Genomic DNA, 20521 nt, shown 5'->3' with positions numbered 1-20521 from the left:
TCAAGGCAGTGCCACTGGTGGAGTATGTACGTGGAGGAGGACTCTGTGGAGGAGGACACCGTCTGATAGAGTTGGTTCTAATCAGCATACTGGTATACCTTGACTTCTGACCAGCGCATTAAAACTACTAGAGAATCCATGTAGATGTTAAACAACGTGGGTGATAGGACAGATCCTTGGAGAACCTCACAGAGCATGTTTAAGGAGCCTGACCTGGCGGAGCCCACCTGCAGACACTGAGAACAAATCTGCAGGAAGGAGGCGAGCCAAGATAGGACAGACCATATGAAACCCATCCAACTGGATAAGATGTTTACCAACACCCCATGGCCAACCATGTCCAACGCTAGCGAGAGATGAAACAGCACAAGCAAACAGACCAGACCAGAATCCAGGATCTTCATAGCATTGCCCACCACCTGTAGGATATCTCTCGCAGTGCTACGCCAAGGCCGGAAGCCTGATTGATAGTCCCATAGTAACTTGCATTTTTTCAAACATCTTACCAAGAAAAAGTAGGCCTGTGATGGGACAATTGTCAGCCTTGTCGATAGGGGTCAAGATTTGCTTTTTTTCAAAGAGGGAACATTAAGCCCTTTTTTAGGGAATTTGGAAAATAACCCTGTCTCAGAGAGACTTTAATTAAGTTAGCCAACAAAGGGAAGTAATATCAGGGATAGACACATGACATATTATATGTTCCTTTCAAACATTCCCACTCGCAGGGTTTCCCGGGAGGATAGCTCAGGGGCAACGCACTCACCTTGGAAGCAAGACGACACGGAGCAACACATGTTTGAGCCGGGCCCGCGCTTAGAAACCTCTGGGTATTTAGCGTGTTATAAATAACCAATCGCAATCTCTGGCCAATCACAACAAAAGCCAAGAGTGTCTCCCCTGTGCTTGTACTGCTTCCCTCCATCTCCAAAGGTAAATGTGCACTGGGTTTGCACCATTTATTTAGGCAGGTGGGACTGACCACCATGTTTGGTGTGGGAGTCTGAAGACGATGGATGCAGTTTCAGGAAAGGATTGTCTCATTCTTTCAGATTCCCGGGGAATGGTCCGGAGGCTCCTAGCAAGCTTGCGCAGGGCTAGCCTTTGGGGACCGTAGATAGTCCTCACGGGGACATGATCCTTGCTCTTCTTCTCTTTGAGATTTTCCCAAACATGTATTTTATTTTTGAAAACTATGACATGTATTCGGAGTGAAAGCAAATATGTGTTACCCTAATAACTATAGTCGCTGTAAGATCTGGTGTTCTTTTGTTGGTGTTTTTTTTCCTCTTAAAACAAGAGCCTTGTGTCGTTCGTCTGCATAGCAATGTGTTAGCTCAGCATATATGAAACCTACTCTGTTATTATCATGATTGAGCATGCTTCTGGTTCAATACAGTACACGTATGATAAATACGATTGCATTTATATCTGCACCTTCGTCAACAGTCTATCTCCATTGCTGTTACAGTGTCATTTTTTCAATCTTGAAATCCTAAATGATTCGACATCTAATGTGTGACTTTTTTTGTGTGTTTTGCAGGTAGTCCCTGTCTGGATTGCCCCAAACGTGTTAACGTTTTCTGGATTTGTATTGATTTTAATTAACTATTTCATATTATCATTCTTTGACTGGCACTACACTACCTCAGGTAACCACTGATTGGTCGATTGCTCAGCCAACCAAATCAATATGTTATACATTGCACAGCTTTTGGATATGACATGTCTTTAGCTTTGTAATGTGAATATGCTTTGCCGGTCACGAAATGTTTTTTTATACAGTGTTAAACATGCCGTCTTCATGAGAGCTCAATGAACACACAAGTATTTGGCTTGAAAGGCACAGATGGATGAAATACAGTCTAGTGTGTTGTACATCTACATGCAGCCATAGATACTATAGAAGTGAAAAGTAGTGTGCATGTACACAAACAGATCGAGGGACTTTGAATCCGACCAATACAGTATTGAGGCCACTCCCATCTTACATCACTTGGCAACTGCGTCCCCTGGCTCCTTTTGACAATTGAAGGCTTGTTTTTTGGATCAATTCTCTCCCTTTGCTCTGGTTCACAACCTGGGGTGTTGCCAGGTCTGGAAAAGATATGGAGCTGCGCTAATGTCGGGACTGTCGGGACTCAGGGCTACAACCAGAAGACCCTGGGCTATAGCCCCCTCAGCCCCCCAGCAACGCCTCTGTTTCTTTGAGGCATGGTTGGGGACATATCTAGTCAGATCAGAATCCTTGTGCAAATCAACTGCCTTAGTGTTGTGTAAGTGTCATTTACAGTACTGGATCTATATTGAGATTGGACAGTATTGTGGCTACTCTATTGCTGCCAGCTCATTAACTCTCCGCCTACCTCTTGCGCCCAGCACCATTGCCCAGTATCGCACCTGCCAGCTATGACTGCTTTAAGGGGAGTGACACTGCTAATGGCGACTATTCTCCCTCTATTTCAGGCCATAGCACCCACGAATTTCCTACCTGACCCGTTGCCTCAAGTTCCTCCAGCATCTCTGCCACTAGACATTACTACCATTGAATTGCCGCTCACGCCTACATAATGGATCACCCGCTTTGCTACCCCTCCAACTCCGCTGATTCCCTGCCCCACCCCTTTGGGAAACGCAAGACCAGGGTCGCGCTTCTGCTCTAAGGCGAAGTCCCGTTGGATACCTGTACTATACAATCCTAGCGAGTCCAACATATTGCCTCCCCCTGCACCTTCTGGCCTACACAGTGACATCAGTCCCATCACGTCTCACGATACCCCTCACGGGGATCCCGTCACCGCCATCCCCACCCTCAAGGGAGCTGTTATCAATGCACGCTCCCTAGTGGCACATGCCCCTGACATTGCTGACCTGATTACATCCAACTATCTGGACTTCATTGCGGTCACAGAAACCTGGTTACACCCGGCTGCAGGCCCGCTCTATCTCTTGACATTCCTGAGAACTACACTATTTGTTTTGTTTGTTTGTTGGTTTATTTGGTAATGCACCCAAACCCTTGGGTAGCTGGGTGCAATTATTATCCGTGCAGACAGAAATACAGGAAAAGGAGGCAGAGTGGCATTCATAGCGAAATCCCATTTGAACCTCAGAGAAGTTCCCAATACAGGACTACCATCAGCTGAACTCCTTTCAGTCAAACTCTCCCTCTCTAACACCCATACCATACTTCCACCTCATTTATCGACCCCCAGGTGCCATCTCCTCCTTCGAGGGAGACATCTTCCATCTTCTAATACCAAATCCAGCACACAAATAATTTTATTGGGCGACCTTAACCTAGGTCTTCATGACCCGAACAATGCTAATGCCTCCCTGCTTGATGATACCATCACACAATAAGAATTCACTCAACGTATCATCAAGCCCACCCACACCAGGAGGCAGGAGACTGGATTGGCTGGCTGATTCCAACTGTGATATCTCTTTATTTAACATCATACCCTGTGCATGGACAGACCATCACTATTATCTTTACCATACCCAAAGATACTCACCTCAGCATACCTACCATCATTGCACCACAAGTGTTGTCTAGGAACAAACGTAACATAACACTAGCAAATTTGAGACCAGACCTTCAGCCAATGACCAACCTTCAGCCCAACACCATCTCAGACCCAGCCTCCCTGGTTGACCTCTATAACGTTACCTTGGAACAAGCCCTAACACTGAGAAAGTCTAAACCGACCGCCCACCTAAACAAATGGTTCTCTGCAGAACTAAAAGCGCTGCGTGATATTAAAAGAATCTCGGAAGCCAGCTGGAGAATAGCTCCCTCCTCCCCACCAAGGAAACATTTTACCATCGCAGCTGCCACATACAAAGCTGCCATTTCTAACACAAAAAAGGAGATATTCAATACCAGAATTCAGAACGCTAAATCTGGTACGAAAGAACTTTTTTCTATCTTAAGAGAATTAGAATCCCTGGCGCTGCCCACGAATGACTGCATCAAGGATAAACTTGGTGTGAGAACATCCAGCAAGCCTTATCAGACAAAATAGCTCTCCTGCAAGCTAAGATAGAATCTAAAAAGGCTACCCTTACTCCTAAAGCCCATCTACGCAATATGCCTAGTCCTCCTCAAACTTCCTGTCCCCATTTCCACTTCTCCCCAGTTTCTATGGACAAAGTAGTAAATATAATTTCAAGCCTCAAACCCTTGGATTGTCAAGGTGATTCTTGCCCAGCCTCAATTATCAAGGATGGTGCCAAAGATCTAGCACCATGTACTACTAACTTGATTAATTCCTCATTTAAGAACTTGTCAGTCCATAATAACCTTAAAGAAGTCTGGGTCATGCCACTACTCAAAAAAGTAATCTAGGCCCCAACATCCCGACTAACTATAGACCTATTATGACTGTCCCTTTTCTTCTGAAGATTCTAGATAGAGTAGCATATCTCCAAATACAACAACATTTGGAAGACAACAACCTCCTAGGTGTGCGACAATCTGGCTTTAGACCTAGGCATTGGACTGAAACATCCCTCCTGGACCTAAAAATCCAAATGGATGAAGCCAAAGACAAGGGCAAGCTGGCCATCTTGCTCCTGTTGGATTTGTCGGCAGCCTTCGACCTGGTCGATCATCAAATCCTAACCAAACACCTCACTTTGGCTGCAGCATTCTTCCTGAGTGCCTCTAATTGGATCCAATCATTCCGTTCCATTGGAACAACCAGGGTCTTCGCACCTTCTGCTGCGGATGACCCAGTCCCTATCCAATGTGAAGTCCACCAAGGGTCTTGTGTCTCTCCCATGCTTTACAATATCTTGACTAAGCTTCTCTTTGACCGTGTTGACAATCTCGGTGTCACATATACGAACTATGCAGGCGACACCCAGGTCCTCATCACCCTCTCCGGTTGCTATGAAAAAGATGTTGTAAAACTTAATGAAATTTACCTCAAAATCCAGGCTTGGATGGCTACCCTCAGCCTTTGTTTGAACGACGACAAGACGGAACTGTTGATCGTCGGATCCCCGGCCCGTCTCAACAAGCTTGACCCCCGTTACCAGTCATTCACCATTGATGGCAACAACATTAAAGTCGCCAAAGAAGTCAAAATCTTGGGTGTCTACCTTGACTCCACTCTCTCGCTCAAAAAGCAAATAAACTCTACTGTCTCCACCACGGCCTACACCAATAAACTCATCAATGCATGCAAACCCTTTCTGTCTACTAACAGTTGCCTCGTTCGAGCGAGGGCACTGATTCTGTCAAAATTGGATTACTGAAATACATTACTTCTCGGCTCCACTAATCACAAGTTCTCCAGAACAATGCCCTTAGATGTGCCCTCAACCTTCCACGTACCACCCATATCTCCACCATCAGAAAGGATGCTCGATGGATTCCAATACGTGATAAAATTAAACTACATACCCTTGTCATTACCCACAAATGCCTATCCCCATCAGCGCTCCAATACCTTTCTGACAAATTCTCAAGACAGTGCTCCACCAGACCTACCAGAGCCCCGTACTTACACCAACTGAACATCTCCAAGTTTAACCTGAAAACAGCTGGTGGAGCGAGCTTCCCTGTGCTAGCAGCAAAGTGCTGGAACTCGCTCCCCACAGACAGAGCTGAATCTTCCTTTTGGTCTTTTAGAGCCAAGGTGAAGGATTTGCTCTTCACCCAACAAGGATAATACTCTGCTTCTCAGCCTCGCCATCTCTGTGGCCAATAGAGTATGGGTTGCCTCATCCATTTAATGTATCTGTAATACTTGCATTGACTTCCTGCTTTGACCACTATGTAACCTGGTCTTCACTTTGTATCTATGCTCTTCCCTTGTAACTGTTTGTTCTTATTGTATGTGTAACCTATTTTATGCTCTAAGATGAATGCGCCCCGATACCTCAGGGTTAGGCCACGCTATACAAATAAATAAACTAAACTAAACTAAACTAGTATGTGACTTCCAAATCATATGTCATATAGCTGAGGTGATCTGGGAACACAAGGATCGCATTTAAAAACTGAATCCATTTTGACATATACGAGGCCACTATGCCTTTTAACTCAAACGACTATGCTTCCAAGAATGCCTTGCGCACTGCCTCGTCGCCACACATGCAGGCTAAGGATGGGCGAAGGATGCAGAACACTGGTCACTGGCAGGTACTAGCATTTGATCTAGGACTCGATCACATCAGAGGCATACAAGTATTAGTCAGCTTTGAAAACCTCTGTTCTCTTCGGAGCTATGTCCGAAGGCCAGTTACAAAAGGCCAAACTTGCAGATTCTAGACCGAAAAAGCTGCATCCACAAGGTCAGCCTTTTGTAAACGGCCTTCTCCAGTGGCCCACTCCCCCACCCCATGGCAGCATCTCCGCATAGCCCACTTACCTGCTGCGCTCAGGCACATAAACTGTGCACTTATCTAGGCCGCGCCCCCAAAGCCCTACATGCAGGAGGTGACTTTTTGAATGCTGCCTCAAGTATGGGGGCCTGTAGGGCGTGCGGTTTACAGACTACAAACATTCTCTTCAGTCTGGCCGTTGTTACACTCACCTGATATCCCCGGGGGCGTCTGGAAGGTTCTGAGATCTGGAGCCCTGGATGCGTAGTTGCCCAGTGCTGAATAATGAATCTTAGTTATTTGTAGGGTGAGCTATCCGCCCTGCGTTTCTTGTGCAGGGGCGCTTGACGTTAGTTGGCGAGCTGTCCGAGTTGCGTTTTCTTCTTCTTCTCCTCACAGGCCACTGGGGTGCTGCGAGTGGATGAGAGCGTGAAGAAAAACAGGCCCCTGGAATCAGTTAAGTAAGTACAGCGCTGTGCGTTTGTTCAATATTGAAAGCGAACCTGAATATGTCTCTTTTCCTTTGCAGATGTTGCTGTGGTGCTCCGGATGGAAGCGTAGCGTAGCGCGATGGAATTCAGGTAAGACTGATGGAATTCGATGTTTTGGAAGCGTGTGTTCTAATATTGTTTTTCCCTTTCTCGTTATTGCAGGTCGCAATGTTCGAACAGCAGCTGTGGTAGCGGTTCGCCGGAAGTCCTTAAGCTAGTACTCACAGGTGAGTGATGTTTCTTCTTCTCTTAGTTTCCACAGATTGCAGCCCAGTTGAGATGCTGAGTGCTGGATGGTGTTTTCTCAGGTAAAACAGAATAATCTGGTTCTTGTTCTTGCAGGATTACAGGAAGACGCTGAAGACCAGGAGCTGGACACTGTGAGCATCACGCTGCTGGTTGCAGAATAACACGATGCGTGTTCTGCAGTCAGGGTGTGGTTTATATAGCCCAGGTAAAGTAGTACCAAGGAAAGTAGTTCCAGGCTTGCCACACCCAAAACACTAGAGCGCATGGCTTGGTTCTTAGAACTAGACTGTGTCGGTGCTTCCATGTTGGATTTAAAGGCCCATGTACATAAATGGAACCTAGTTTGAACAGCCCTTCCTTCCTAGATATGAGCCTGGTGCCAAAGGCGCCAGGACTGGCTCCAGGAGCCGTTTTGCAGTGGTTTTAAGGCCCTCAGGGTTCTGGTGGGAACCTGCTTGTGGCACAACTTGTGCCCCCTCACAGTGGTCATGACAGCCTTGGTCATTGTTGCAGGGTTCTTGTTTGTGTCTGTTCCCCTGGTGCGATTCCTTATTATAGATTCTTATTCCGGATTTACTGAATTTCGATTTTGTTGTATGTATCCAGCGTGCCAATTTAGGGCCTCATGAAGAGTTGGGCAGTAGTCATTAAATGCGGCGGTAACAGTGTTCTCGCTGTATTTACCGCTCCGCCCAATCTCAAGTCTGGTGTGTTTACCCCCAGCTCAGAGCTGGAAAAAGGCCCCTTTTTGGTGCAATTACCGCCAGGTGGGCACTAACGCAAATAAAGTTGGACGGTATCTCGACTGGGATACCGCCCAACTCATGATGAGGCCATTAGTCTTTGGAAGTGGAAGCTTCTCAGGATTAATGGATGAACCAGAGGGTAGACTGCGATGGATATAAGGTGAAGGACCGAAGGTTACAATGCTCATCGGTAGTACTGGATTGTGGTATTTTGAAGCATCTGGAAGTTGCCAATCTCCAAATGGTTAGTTATGTGAGTGAGGGGATATTTCTCATTCCACAAGCTTTTAACTGTGTTATACGGACTCCTTTCTGTGCGGGGCTCCACGCCTGAGTGAGACTGTCAGGAAATTCATATTTTTGGGAAGTTTCCTTTACTAAGGTGGGGGCTCGTCTTGGCGGGCATCAAGCAGCTTGCAGCTGTGAGAATGTTCAGAGCTTTATTAGATGTAGACAAGGCACATGCAGCTATTTGCCTTTCTAAATACTACATCCTTCTACTATGACATAATGGCGGAGGATTATAGTATTCATAATGAACGTCTGTGACATCATAGGAGGGCGATGCAGTATTTTCTCTAGCAGGTATTTCTTTCTCTTTATTGAGTTGCTATTGGGTGATGGAAGATAGAATTTGTTTAATTAAGCAATATGACCCGAGCGGTGGGGACATTACCGACTCAGGTAATGCCCCGGGGCCCATAGTTATACAAAGTTATACGAAGGCCCCGGGCATTACCTGAGTCTGTAATGCCCCCGCCGCAAGGGTCATATTGCTTTTAGTAACCCGCCCCGCAAGATTTGCATGACCGGGGCACTAAAAGCATTTTTTTCTGTCCCGAAACGTTTTGTGACAGAAAAAAAGAAAAAAAAAAGAAAAATAACCAAGAAAATGGCCGCCGGGAAAGGGAAAACGGAGCCCGTTTCCCCTTTCCATGGCGGCAATCAGGAGTGGACTCGCTGGAAACAGATGTGTTCCCAGCGCGTCCGCTCCTGAAAAAAAAGGAGAAGAGGGTAAGTGGGGTTGAGAGGGAGGGAGGGGAAAAAATGAAAAAAAAAAAACTTACCTGCATCCCTGGCGGGGGACGATGGAAGCCTCCAGCCGTGTGGAGGCGTGGAGCGGGGATGGCCCCGCTCCGACCCTCCACACGGCTGGAGGCTGCCATCGACCCCCACCGGGGACAAAGGAGGCAGAAGGTAAGTGGGCTGGGGAGGGCAGGGGGGAGGGAGGAAAGGGAAAACTGATGTCAGTCAAAACCCCCTGGTGGTATAGATCTCCGTAGTTGAAAGCTGCCCATTTATAAATCGATATTTCTTTGCTTATCAGTATTTCCTGTTTCCTAGAGTCAATTTCTAGCATGGCTCTTTGTTTGAGCCAGCACTTACCCAGTGCTTGCCCGATCCTGAACAGCACAGTTTGGCTGTGTTCTATGGTTCTTGCCCCGTCTGTGTTCTGCAGTCTACCTCTGTTCCTCTGAGAGTTGTCCCATTTTTATTTCTAGTTTGTCACTCCTTTCCTCTTCTGGGTGGGGAGTTATAAGTATTGGTGTTTGTTCATGGTTTACCTGCTCCTTTCCTTCTCGGGTTGGGGTGGTTTGGGGCTTGCTTTTGTTTTTTCTCTGCGCCTCTTCCTTCACCCACAATCAGGGATTGTTCCCGGTCCCCTCAAACCCCCCCTCCCGCCCCCCGAGACATCTTCCCTGTTCCCCAATGGTTGAAAATATGTGGTGTGTCTTCCATTTGATTTCCTGCATGCTTTAATGCTCATGTTCTCTTTATGTCCTGTAATCACTACTCCTACTTCTTCCCGGTCAGGTTTCTTGTGTAGTACGTTATCCTCCCTTCATGTTTTAGCCTTTTGAGGTCCCCATTTGATCAGGAGAGTCTGTGGCATCACCGTCATACCAAAGGGGTTTCCTCATCCAACTGAGCCCAGTCTTTCATTTTCCTCATGTGATGCCATGAAGGTGTGAAGCTCACACACCCTCCCCTTGCTTGTCTTATATGTGGACCTAGCACAGTGTGTCAGCTTTATGAACGTGTGTCTAATACTAGGAGCGTCTGAGCACCCCATGTCCCCTTTTGCTTTTCCTTGCAATCCCTGTCTGTTTGCCGGTATGTGTAATAGAGTCGTGGGAGGATAGCTCAGCAGCAACGTGCTCGCCTTGGAAGCAAGAGAACAAGAAGCAACACAGGTTTGATCCCTGGGTCCGTGCTTAGAAACCTCTGGGTATTAAGCGTTATAAATAACCTGTCATATCATGTCTCCTAAGTGCATGTTGCTTAGGTTTAACTTGGCGGGGCATGTGTTGGAGCACAAAAAGGGGTGCTAACAGAAGGCTTTAAAGCACTCTGGGTCATTTTCATAATTTTTGCAGGGAGAGCGAGGCAGAGAGCACGGTTACTCTTTCCGCCACTCTCCACTGACGAAAAACCAATGGTTTCCCAACAGGAGGTCATTTTAATGCTAGCCGAAAACCATTGGGTTCAAACAGAATCCTCCTATTTTCAATATTATGTGTGACCCTCCTATCTGTATTGTGGGTCCCTCCCAATGTGTAATGCCCTTTTAAGATGGGCCATGACTGTGTCATGGCCCAAGTTAATACAAGGAGCCCCTGCAGGCACGTGCAGGACAACAGCTGCAGACTCCAACCATGGAACATCTGTTGTCTCAGTCTCTCATTCTAGGTCTCCAAGCATACACCATGTGATCACTGTCCTGCAGCCCTAGCCTGCAGGCCAATGTCGTGTGTTCACAGTCCTGTAGGTCCCTGCTGGTCTGGGCCCCCCAGACCGGCCTGGTGCCATCCCAGGCACCCACCATCCAGGATGCTGCCGTCATCCAAAGTGCTCGGGCACCCAGGCTGTGTCCCCACAGCCTCACAGGGTCCTACCCTGAAACCAAGTAAGTCTTGGTGACCCCGGCACACCAACATGGTGCTCGGCCCCCCAAGCACCAGTGAGGCCAGCTGTGTGACCACGGCCGGCCCCACAATAATGGTGACGAGAAAGGAGGAAGAACCCCTACGATGTCCCTGTCCCCATTGTCCCTCATAAAAAAAAAAAAAGAAATATGTCGGGCCTCAGCCCGAGTAATATGCCGCGCGCGCAGGCCTCGCTGCAATAACACGTGGGAGCCAGGTATGCATACAACCTTCCTTTATTCTACTTTGGCGGCAACTGCCGAACTCCCTTTCCGTCCCTCCCCTTCCCCTGACGTCACGTCCTGGACGTCCTTACGTTACGGCCGCAATGGTGGCTGGCCCAACACAACGATGCGGGTGGGCTGACATCTCCCCCCTTTTTAATATGCGAGATGCTTCTGTCTCCTTACCCCATTTCTTCTATAAGGCGGAGCGGCTTGATGCGGCTCCTCTGAGGACGTCTCGCCCCGCACGGTGTCGCACAGTCTCTGGCAGGGGTTGCGCTGTCCCTTTCGGTCTCCGACTCCTCGGCGTCTCCTTGCTAGGGTTCCTCTGACGGACCATCCTCGTCACTGTCTCTGTCCCATTCCCACCACTCTCCGTGGTGGGGCCTTACCCGCTTAAACTGTGAGCTATTTCGGGTTATGGACGTGCAGTCACTTCTTTGTGCTGTGACCATTGTTCCTTTCTTGTGAGTGATGACGAGGGGGGTGGGTGCGAAGGTTGCTTCTTCCTTTCTGTGTTTGGGTTGTCTGACCCATACTTCGTCACCTGGCTGCATGAGGTTTTCTCACGCCCTTCTCTTTCTGTCCGTTGCTTCCTTCATTTGCGCTTTGTTCCTTTCGTCATTGACTCTTGCTTCTCGTTCAAGGCTTGTCGCGCCCTTGGGTCTTGGGTCCTCTGGTAGCCTTGTGGTGATCGGCCTCCGGAATAGCAGGTCTGCCGGGCATATGCCTGTGGTGCTGTGTGGCGCATGACGGTACTCCCTGAGCAGTTGATTGAGGGCCTACTCGAAGGGTTTGTTTTGGATGTGGGCGATCTGTAGTGTTCTCTTGACGTTGGTCATGAATCTTTCGACCATGCCATTTGCCTGAGGCCATCGGGGTGTTATCCTTTGATGTTTGAATCCCATGTATCGTGCACATTTTTGAAACTCGTGACTTATGAAGGTGGGACCGTTGTCTGACTTTATGACTTTGGGGATCCTGTATGCTGACAGCATCCGGTCGAGGGCGGGGATAACGCTCGACGTTGCACTGCTTTCCACGATCTGGGCGTCGGGGTATCTCGAATGTTCATCCATGAGTACCACGACGTGCGTGCCGTCATTCAATGGTCCGAACAGGTCCACTGCTAGCTCCTCCCATACTTTAGTGGGAAGCGGTGACATTTGTAACGGATTCGGGTGTGGCAGCGGAGCTACCTGTGCGCAGATGTGGCATCCCCCTACGATGGTTTCTACTAGGCTGTCGAGCTGTGGGAACCACACCTTCTGCCGGAGAAGTCGTTTCGTGGCCACTACCCCGCGATGTCCTTCATGGGCCAGGTGTATCGTCCTCTCCCAGAGTGTCCTTGGAATGACGACCTTGCACCCTTTTAGTAGTACCATGCCCTCCACCACTGTCAATTTGTCACGGACTAGATGTAGCCCCTTCACCTCTTCCTTGACTTCGTCCGCTTCCGCCTTCGCTTGCTGCCTCATGAGGGCCCTTTTGTCTGTTAGTAGGCAATGTCTGACGATGCGTAGTGCCGGATCCGATTCCGACTGAGCTGCTATCTCTGCCCATCCTATGGGCAGCGGTTGTAGGTGATGAATGACGTAGTTAATGTACGCGTCCGCGATGGAGGTTTGAGACACCGTGGATGTCGCGAGGTGACAGGAAAGATAGTCGGCCGGATTGTCCTCCTTTCCGGGCTGATGTTTTACCGTGAACTGGTAATCTTGTTGCCTCAGGCCCCATCTGGCTATCCTTGGTGGCATGATGGCTTTGGGGTTTCCGTAGATGGTCAGGAGGGCCTGGTGATCCGTGACTATTGTGAATCTCTTGCCGAAGAGGAACAGGTGAAAGTACTCGCAGGCCCATACTACCGCCAACCTCTCCTTTTCCACCTGGGAGTATGCCTGTTCTGTGGTTGTTAGACTCCTGCTGGCGTATGCGACTATGTGGACATTTCGTGGTTCTTCCGGATCTTTTTGTGTCAGGATGGCACCAAGGCCTACCGGGCTGGCGTCTACAATCACCTCGGTGTCTCGTCGGGCATCAAAGTACGCCATGTCCTCTGCCTGTGAAATGGCGCTCCTGATGGCTTCGAACGCCTCTTGACACTCCTGCGACCATATGAACGGTGTGTCCTTACGCGTGAGCAGTCGAAGGGGGTTGCTGACTGTGGCATAGTCCTTTAGATATCTGGAGCAATAGCTAGCTAGGCCCAGGAACGAGCGCAGATCCGTTGTGTTCACGGGGGGGAGTGGCAGAGTTCAGAGCTTCTACTTTTTCTGGGTCCGGCCTCATGCCTTTCCCTGAGAAGATGTGACCGAAGAATCTCAAGGATCCCTTGGAGAATTCACACTTCGCCTTGTTTAGTGTGAGGCCGGCCTCTTCCATCGCCTGACATACTTTGTGGAGCGCCCTGTCGTGTTCTTCCTGCGTTTTGCCATACACCAGGACGTCATCTGAATAATTCAGACAGTTTGGGATGTGCCGAATTACTTTGTGAATCTCTTCTTGGAAGATTTCAGCCGCTGAAGAGATGCCGAAACTGAGTCTTTTGTATTGAAATAACCCAAGGTGGGTGACGAACGTGGTGATATATCGGGATTCGGCTGCAATTTCGATCTGGTGATATCCTTTCGTCAGGTCCAGTTTTGAGAAAACCCTTGATCCATGTAGGAGGTGGATCATATCTGTGATCCTGGGCGCCTGGTGTCTCTCTCTCTCTATGGCGGTGTTTGCTCTGCGCATGTCGACGCACAGATGGATGGACCCATCCGGTGTCTTCTTGGGGACTGGGACGATGGGTGAGACCAGGGGGTGGGCCCCGACACTGGTTCAATAACGTCCATCTTGATCAGTTTATCGAGTTCTTCTTCCACTTGTCTTTGAATGTTAAATGGAATCCCGCGGTAGTGTTGGGCTACTGGTTTGATGAGTGGGTCTATATGCAGGTGTACTTTCCGGTGCTTTAATTTTCCTAGGCCGTGCAATAGTTTAGGGAAGGTCTGTTCAATAATCTCCGGTTTGGCAAAGTACTTGTGGGCCATCAGCTGATAGAGAATGTGTACCAGGCCCATCTCCACAGCTGTCCTGAAGCTTAGGATGCAGCCGCTATCGGCTTCCGTTTTGAGGATATGTAACGGGATTTTCGCAGAGTGGTCTTTGTGGGTGCACCACGCTGTTATTGTGCCTTTGCACGGTAGGGGCATTGTGGATCCATACGGGTAAATGTCTATCTCGGCCTTCTTGATTTTGGGAGGCGGAGTCAGTGCTTCATAGGTTTGTTCATTAATGATATTCACTGTGGCCCCGGTGTCTATGAGGAACTTCACCGGCGTGTTGTTTACATTTAATGTGAGTATAGGGCTGTGCTGTGTGGCTGTCGTGTTAGTCTTGTCGGCCCACACGTAGCCCTTTTTCCTCTGGTCATCCCCTGAGGACGGGGTGTCTTTGCTGGTGGGGGATCGCGTTTCTATGTATCGGACGTAATGCCTTCTGTGGGAGCGTCGCGTGTCTTCCGACGAGCGCCGGTCGTCCCGGGAGTAGTGGCTGGATCTGCTGCTGTCTTCTCTTTTCGTCGGCTTCCTGTCACTCTCTCCTCTGGATCTGGGCGGGCTCTGCCGACTATATCGGCGTCTCTCTTGTGTGCGGGGTCTGCCCTGTGCGTTCACTGGGGCGTTCTTGCACGTGGCCCTGAAGTGGTCCATGCCGCCGCATGCAGCGCATTGCTGTCCCAGGGCCGGGCACTCCCCGGCGTGCAGATATTCGTAACCGCACTTGTAGCAGGTGGCCTCTGTGCGCCTCCCTCCCTGGCTGGGGCTTGTGTAGAGCTTGTTGACAGATTCCGTGTGTTCTCCTGGCTGTTGTATGGAGACCTTCCCCAGATTGTCCGGTTGCGAATCAACGGCGGCCTCCATGCGTGCCAGTGCTAGGATTTCTTCAGGTGACCTTTGTTTCTGCAGGAGTTGTTTACGAAAAGGTTGCGAGAGGCATTCCGCGATCACTTGCGATCTGAGGGCTTCTTCGTTTGAATATTTGTGGAATTCACAATGCTTTAGTTTTATGCGCAGGCGCATAACGAAATTGTCGATGGATTCGCCCTTTTCTTGCCTGGTCGTGTGGAATACGTGACGTTCATAGTCGACGTTTGTGTGTGGAGCGAAATATTCAGATAATTTGGCATGGAGTTCGCCGTATGTTACTGTGTCGACGTTGAGTAGCTCTCCGGCTATGTCCCTCACTGCTGGCCCGACTGCCATGAACAGCGTGTTCTTCAACTTTGCGTCATCAGTCAGCCCTATCGTTCCCGTGTAGAATTTGAAGTCCCTGAGCCATATCGTCCATCGGGGCCCCAGATTTGACGTGTCTCTAATTTCGAAGGGGTTTGGCATGTGCATCACCTGTGCTGCTCCTCCTTCCGTGTGAGTGGGCAGATTGTTGCCTTGATTTCCATCTCCACCTCCTGGCGAGGCTGCTGCGGTGCTTGCCCCTCCTGTGGATGAGGCAGGCGTACTTGTAGTGTCCGACATCTTGACCAGCTTTCCGCCGACCGACGTGCCTCTGATGGTGAGCTTGTCCCCGCACCCCTACGGTGGGGCTGTGCCTGCCCGTGTGGTGTGCTGACCCGCAGTCCGGGGGCTCACGGCGTGGTCCGGAGCTGCAGTCGGAAGCTGGCGGCTCCCAGTTGTCGAGTGTTGTGGAGGTGCGCCGAACCGCACGATTGCGGACCTCAACACGGCACCAGTGGGCCGTACTTCCTCGTCGCCATTGTCGGGCCTCAACCCGAGTAATACGCCACGCGCGCAGACCTCGCTGCAATAACACGCGGGAGCCAGGTATGCATACAACCTTCCTTTATTCTACTTTGGCGGCAACTGCCGAACTCCCTTTCCGTCCCTCCCCTTCCCCTGACGTCACGTCCTGGACGGCCTTACATTACGGCCGCAACAGCGGCCGACCCCAACACAACGATGCGGGTGGGCTGACAAAATAAACGAAGGAAGGAGGGAGGGAGAAAGGGAGAAAGGACGAGGCGCCAGCATCCACGCCCTGGTAGAGAGGGATGGATGCTGTGCCCGGCGCCCTGCCACGGATCCTCCCTGGTCACGGCCCTCTGAGAAGAGGGTGCTTGTGCGTCCAGGGAGAGGGTCCGCCCGCAGCCCGCTGCGGCATCCGCTGCAAAAATGAGAAAGTAATGGGACGGCCGCAACCGCGGAAGAAGAAGGTGGATGTAACTGTTTCACCCACCTTGTGCCGCGTGGCACAAGGTGGGTGAAACATCCCCAGCAAGAAGCAGAAGCCTGCCGAAAAGAAGGGACAGTGAGTGCCTGCCCACCCCGCCCCAGCAAGCCCCCAGAAAGGAACAACCACCCACATGCCCGGCCCGCCCAGCGGTGAAAATAGAATGCGCTCCACGTCGGAGCATAAACGAGGGAGGTGAGAGTCCAGCCCGCCCCCCACCCTGGTCAGCATTCAGTAACTATGAGGCTGCAGCACCGAGCTAACCCAGGGCCGCAGGCGGGGAAGTGCTGATATACTTCACCAATCAGGGTGGTCTGGGAGGCAGGCGGGCAGGGGAAGAACAAGGAAGCTGGTGCAGAGGGAATCGGGGAGATGGACTGGGAAGCACTGGGACAAATTTGGACAAATTGAAGCCAAAACTCCAATCAAATGCACCAGGGGTCGCAGCAGTATGGAACTCAGTACTCAACCCTAAGCAGCAGGTCAGAGGTGTTCCTGGCATTGCGATCTGCTGGAAGGGGAGCGTTATGTGCGTGCCTTTCTTGCAACTGGTTGCTTCTGCTGATAATTTAACAGAAAGGGTGCCAGATGTCCATATTTGACAGAACAGCGTTTGTTTTGCTTTCAGTGCTTGCTTGGTTTGTGTTTAATGAGTGTAATCATTTATAATTGTGAAAACGGTATTGTTTCTTTTAGTCATGGTATGATGTTTACTGGAGCATTTTCGGCCTCCTCTTGCTATAGAACAGTCAAAACCTATTGTCTTGGCTAAGGCGCAGAGAAGTGATGTCTCTGACAGTTTGGGAATTATAACATTTCATAACGCAAGTTCCCAGCCATACAGCAAGATCTCTAGTTCTACGATTAGTGTCCTTTTTATCAATCTTATCTGAAAACAGCCTGGCAATGGCAATGGCCTTGCTGTACTCTTGATTTCCTACAAGGAATTGCTGGGGTTTGATTGTCACAGAAATAATCCTTAATGCCAAAGCTTTGTAAATCACAGCTTTTAGTATGCCAGCCGAACCATGAACAATCAAATGCCTTTGACTGCCAAACGTGAGTACCTCTAATGCTATTAAATGTGATACACGAAATAGCAAATGTTTACCCACTGTCATACACCATGTTATCCTGTTTTGAAAACCTTGGCATGGAGCAAGGTCCAGTATGAAGGTCACATGATGTTAGTACATGGCCCTTACAAAGAAAGATTGCATGTGGAGCCATTTGATGTTTTATCCTCATAAACATGATTTACCTAAACATAGCTTAGTTTGGATAATTGACTTGTGATGTAGTTGCCTCTGCCATATAGCCAGCACGTTACAAGCGTGAACCCTGGAAGGGCCCACTCAACCCTTTATCCTCCCGAGGCCAATTAATTGAGTCCCATTATTCAGGTAATAGTTGTTTGCATGCGTGGCAAGGTGCCGAATCCAGTATCACTTTCTATATCAAAACCTTATATTATGATTGTTTCTTGAAAATAGCATGTATGTTCCAAAATAGGTGTGATAATATTACTTAGGCTATTTTTCCATCTTTCCATAAATTGTATTAATTCAACGAGCCTGTGATTTCCTATTTTAGATCGAGCTGAATTATTCAATTTCTTATGTTTCTAGTTGGTTTTCATGAGCCGATTCCTACTTGGGTCTGGCTGTTTGCGGCCTTGGCAACCTTCTGCGCTTATGGATTAGGTACAGTATGTAAACCCTATTCTTCTGTCGGCAAATACTCTCCTAAATGCAAAGAGACATGTATGCTGCTAAGTCTAGCTGATCCTTCTTAAAAGAGCGCCCAGCAAGATGGGCTTAACCGGCTTTCAAGCTACGTTCATCCACTTTCTGTTTCGAAAAAGAGCCCAACTGCAATAAATTGTCACTCTTAATTAATCTGTCTGCTTCCGTGAGCCATTAAAATATGCCAGTAACTGCAGGGCGCCATTTTACATGAATGGGTAAAGTACCCCTCCCGCTTCCTAGTGAATGACTAGGGATTGACGCCATGTTGCACTTTGTTGCCCCAGAGCTGGCCGGCCTCCCTGCCTGCCTGCACACATCGCAAACCGAGTTGTTGATTGGCTAGCCGTGTGTATGGTGTCTGGGACATCTGTGCTGTTTTTTCGTGTTGCCAGAATTTAGGGGGACAATGTGCTCACTGGTATTAATTATTACAAAGCATAAATCATCTGTGTAGGTAAACATCTATGTGTGCCTTTTTTCTTTTTTTACTTTTTGTTATTATGTCATGTACACCAGTTTCCTCCTTTTTATTTAAGTGGTTCATTAGTCATTCAAGATACCTTCCCTGGAAGTTGTAAACGCATTATTGAATTCCTTGAAAAGAAACAACTCTGTCCTCTGATCTTGTGCCGCAAATTCAAATATTCCAAGATTCAGATAATCAGTTAAAGGGTTCTGGATAATGGGCCTCATGGTAAATTGGGCGGTGCGGTAAAAACGAGGTGGTAATTCCTTGGCCGCTGCATTATAGCACCGCCCAACTACGGGTTTGGGGGAGAGGTGAAGGATTCTCCTCCAGCTAAGAGCTGGAGAATCCACCACCTTCCTCCCAAAAAGCGGCAGTTTTGGTGGAATTACAGCATGCAGTAATTCTGGCAAAACCCCCCATGGAGTCCTATGGACTCCAATTAATCGGGACTAACACCACCTACCACCACTTGTAATACAGCAGTAATACCGCCGGACCAAGTGGCGGTAACAGTAATTCCATTTGGTGGTATCTCAGCAGATTTACTGCCGAGATACCACCAAACTTGTACTGAGGCCCATTATCCCCAAATTTACGACGATACAGTAAATCACCTTCTTCCTTGATCTTAAGGTTCCCCGTTCATCCTCTAACATAATAACCTTCCGTGGTTACCAGACATTTGGTAAAAAAAAAACAGGTCGACAGGACAATTGGTCGAAACCATTTGGTCGAAAACCAAATGGTCGAATTTTGATTTTTTTGTATTTTCACTTTTTATTTTTTTGGGGGGGGGTCCCTCCGGGGGTCCCTCCCAACCCCCTTTTTTTGTAAAAAACCCTTTTTTCCCTAAACGAAAACCTAAAATATATATATATAAATTAAAAAAAAATTCGACCATTTGGTTTTCGACCAAATTCCGTCGACCATTTGTCTTTCGACCAAATGTCTTTCGACCAAATGTCCGGACACCACCTTCCGTGCCCAAAGAGGGAAACGTGTCCACCTTTGCAGATTTTGGGATGATATGAAACAGAATTTAGGAAGATCCAACTTGGAGTTGGTGTCCAGTGCTAGACTGACACGTTTTATCAGGTCGTCCAACAACTCCTTTGATGAAATTCACGGATATCCCCTCTCTGCGACACCGCTCACAGACCTTCAATTCCATCAGACATGTTCTCTGCTGTTCAGTGCATCCTATTGAGAATGTGTTCCTGAAGAAAGTGTCCTCACAGAAAGGAGCAGACCATGGATTGGCCCACCATATCTGTTTCCTTAATTAAAACAAATATAATTGCTCACTTTAAAATGTCCAACAGTTATATCCCTTCCTTAACTGAAAATATGTGAAAATGAATGTTATGTGCATGTAAAGCAATAGTGCAGTTTGTCTTTTCTAGAAAGATCTGCTCTAGTGTAGCACATGGTGTCCAGGAAGTGTCTGATCTCGTCATGTCCTCTCTTATGCTGCAGACTCCATTGATGGCAAGCATGCCAGGCGGATAGGATGCAGCGGGCCTTTGGGAGAGCTATTTGACCATGGCCTGGATAGCTGGGCCGCCTCCCTGTTCACTCTATCCCTCTTTTCTGTTTTTGGGAGTGCTGCAGAGGTGCCAGGCCTCACGGTGCAGACGATGTTCTACACTACCCTTGTGGTCATGATGGCGTTCACGCTCTCGCACTGGGAAAAATACAACACTGGCGTGCTGTTTCTGCCCTGGGTCTATGACACAAGCCAAGTGGTGAGTGTTTCCAAATCTTTCATCAACTGTGCCGTTGCATTGTTAAAATATACTCTCTGGATTTAAATGTTTCTATGATGTCTCTACAAACCATTGAACAGTGTTTGACTTTTTTTAAATCGTGTTTTGTCTTCTTCTTTTATTCCGTTTTATTTCGTTGTCTTCTATTAGGACATGGAGATCGTTATTGACCTCTTCTTAGCCAATCCAAATGTTTAGGTTGCAGTCAATAACTACTGGTATTGACTACCGCTTTGAACATTCTGTCTTCAAAAGCAGACAGGGAAACAACAATGCCATTTCCAGGCAAAAATGTATTTAAACAAGACACTGCCTCTTTTTTACTGCAACATCCAA

At 48.4% G+C, this 20521-nt stretch overlaps 1 protein-coding gene across 1 annotated transcript in view; it reads left to right on the top strand.

The window, feature by feature from the left end:
• The window catches only part of LOC138497494 (ethanolaminephosphotransferase 1-like), a 664324-nt gene that overhangs the window by 172635 nt on the left and 471168 nt on the right, over nucleotides 1-20521 (top strand). Inside the window, exons 3-5 of the mRNA XM_069621021.1 lie at nucleotides 1541-1649; nucleotides 17831-17905; nucleotides 19896-20164. Of these exons, the coding sequence (XP_069477122.1) occupies nucleotides 1541-1649; nucleotides 17831-17905; nucleotides 19896-20164 (453 nt within the window). The remainder of the gene's footprint in view (nucleotides 1-1540; nucleotides 1650-17830; nucleotides 17906-19895; nucleotides 20165-20521) is intronic.

This window comes from Ambystoma mexicanum, chromosome 5q, assembly GCF_040938575.1.
Source record: "Ambystoma mexicanum isolate Mex_15411 chromosome 5q, UKY_AmexF1_1, whole genome shotgun sequence".
NCBI classification, from domain to species: Eukaryota; Metazoa; Chordata; class Amphibia; order Caudata; family Ambystomatidae; genus Ambystoma; species Ambystoma mexicanum.
This window is presented reverse-complemented; position numbering and strand designations above follow the sequence as displayed.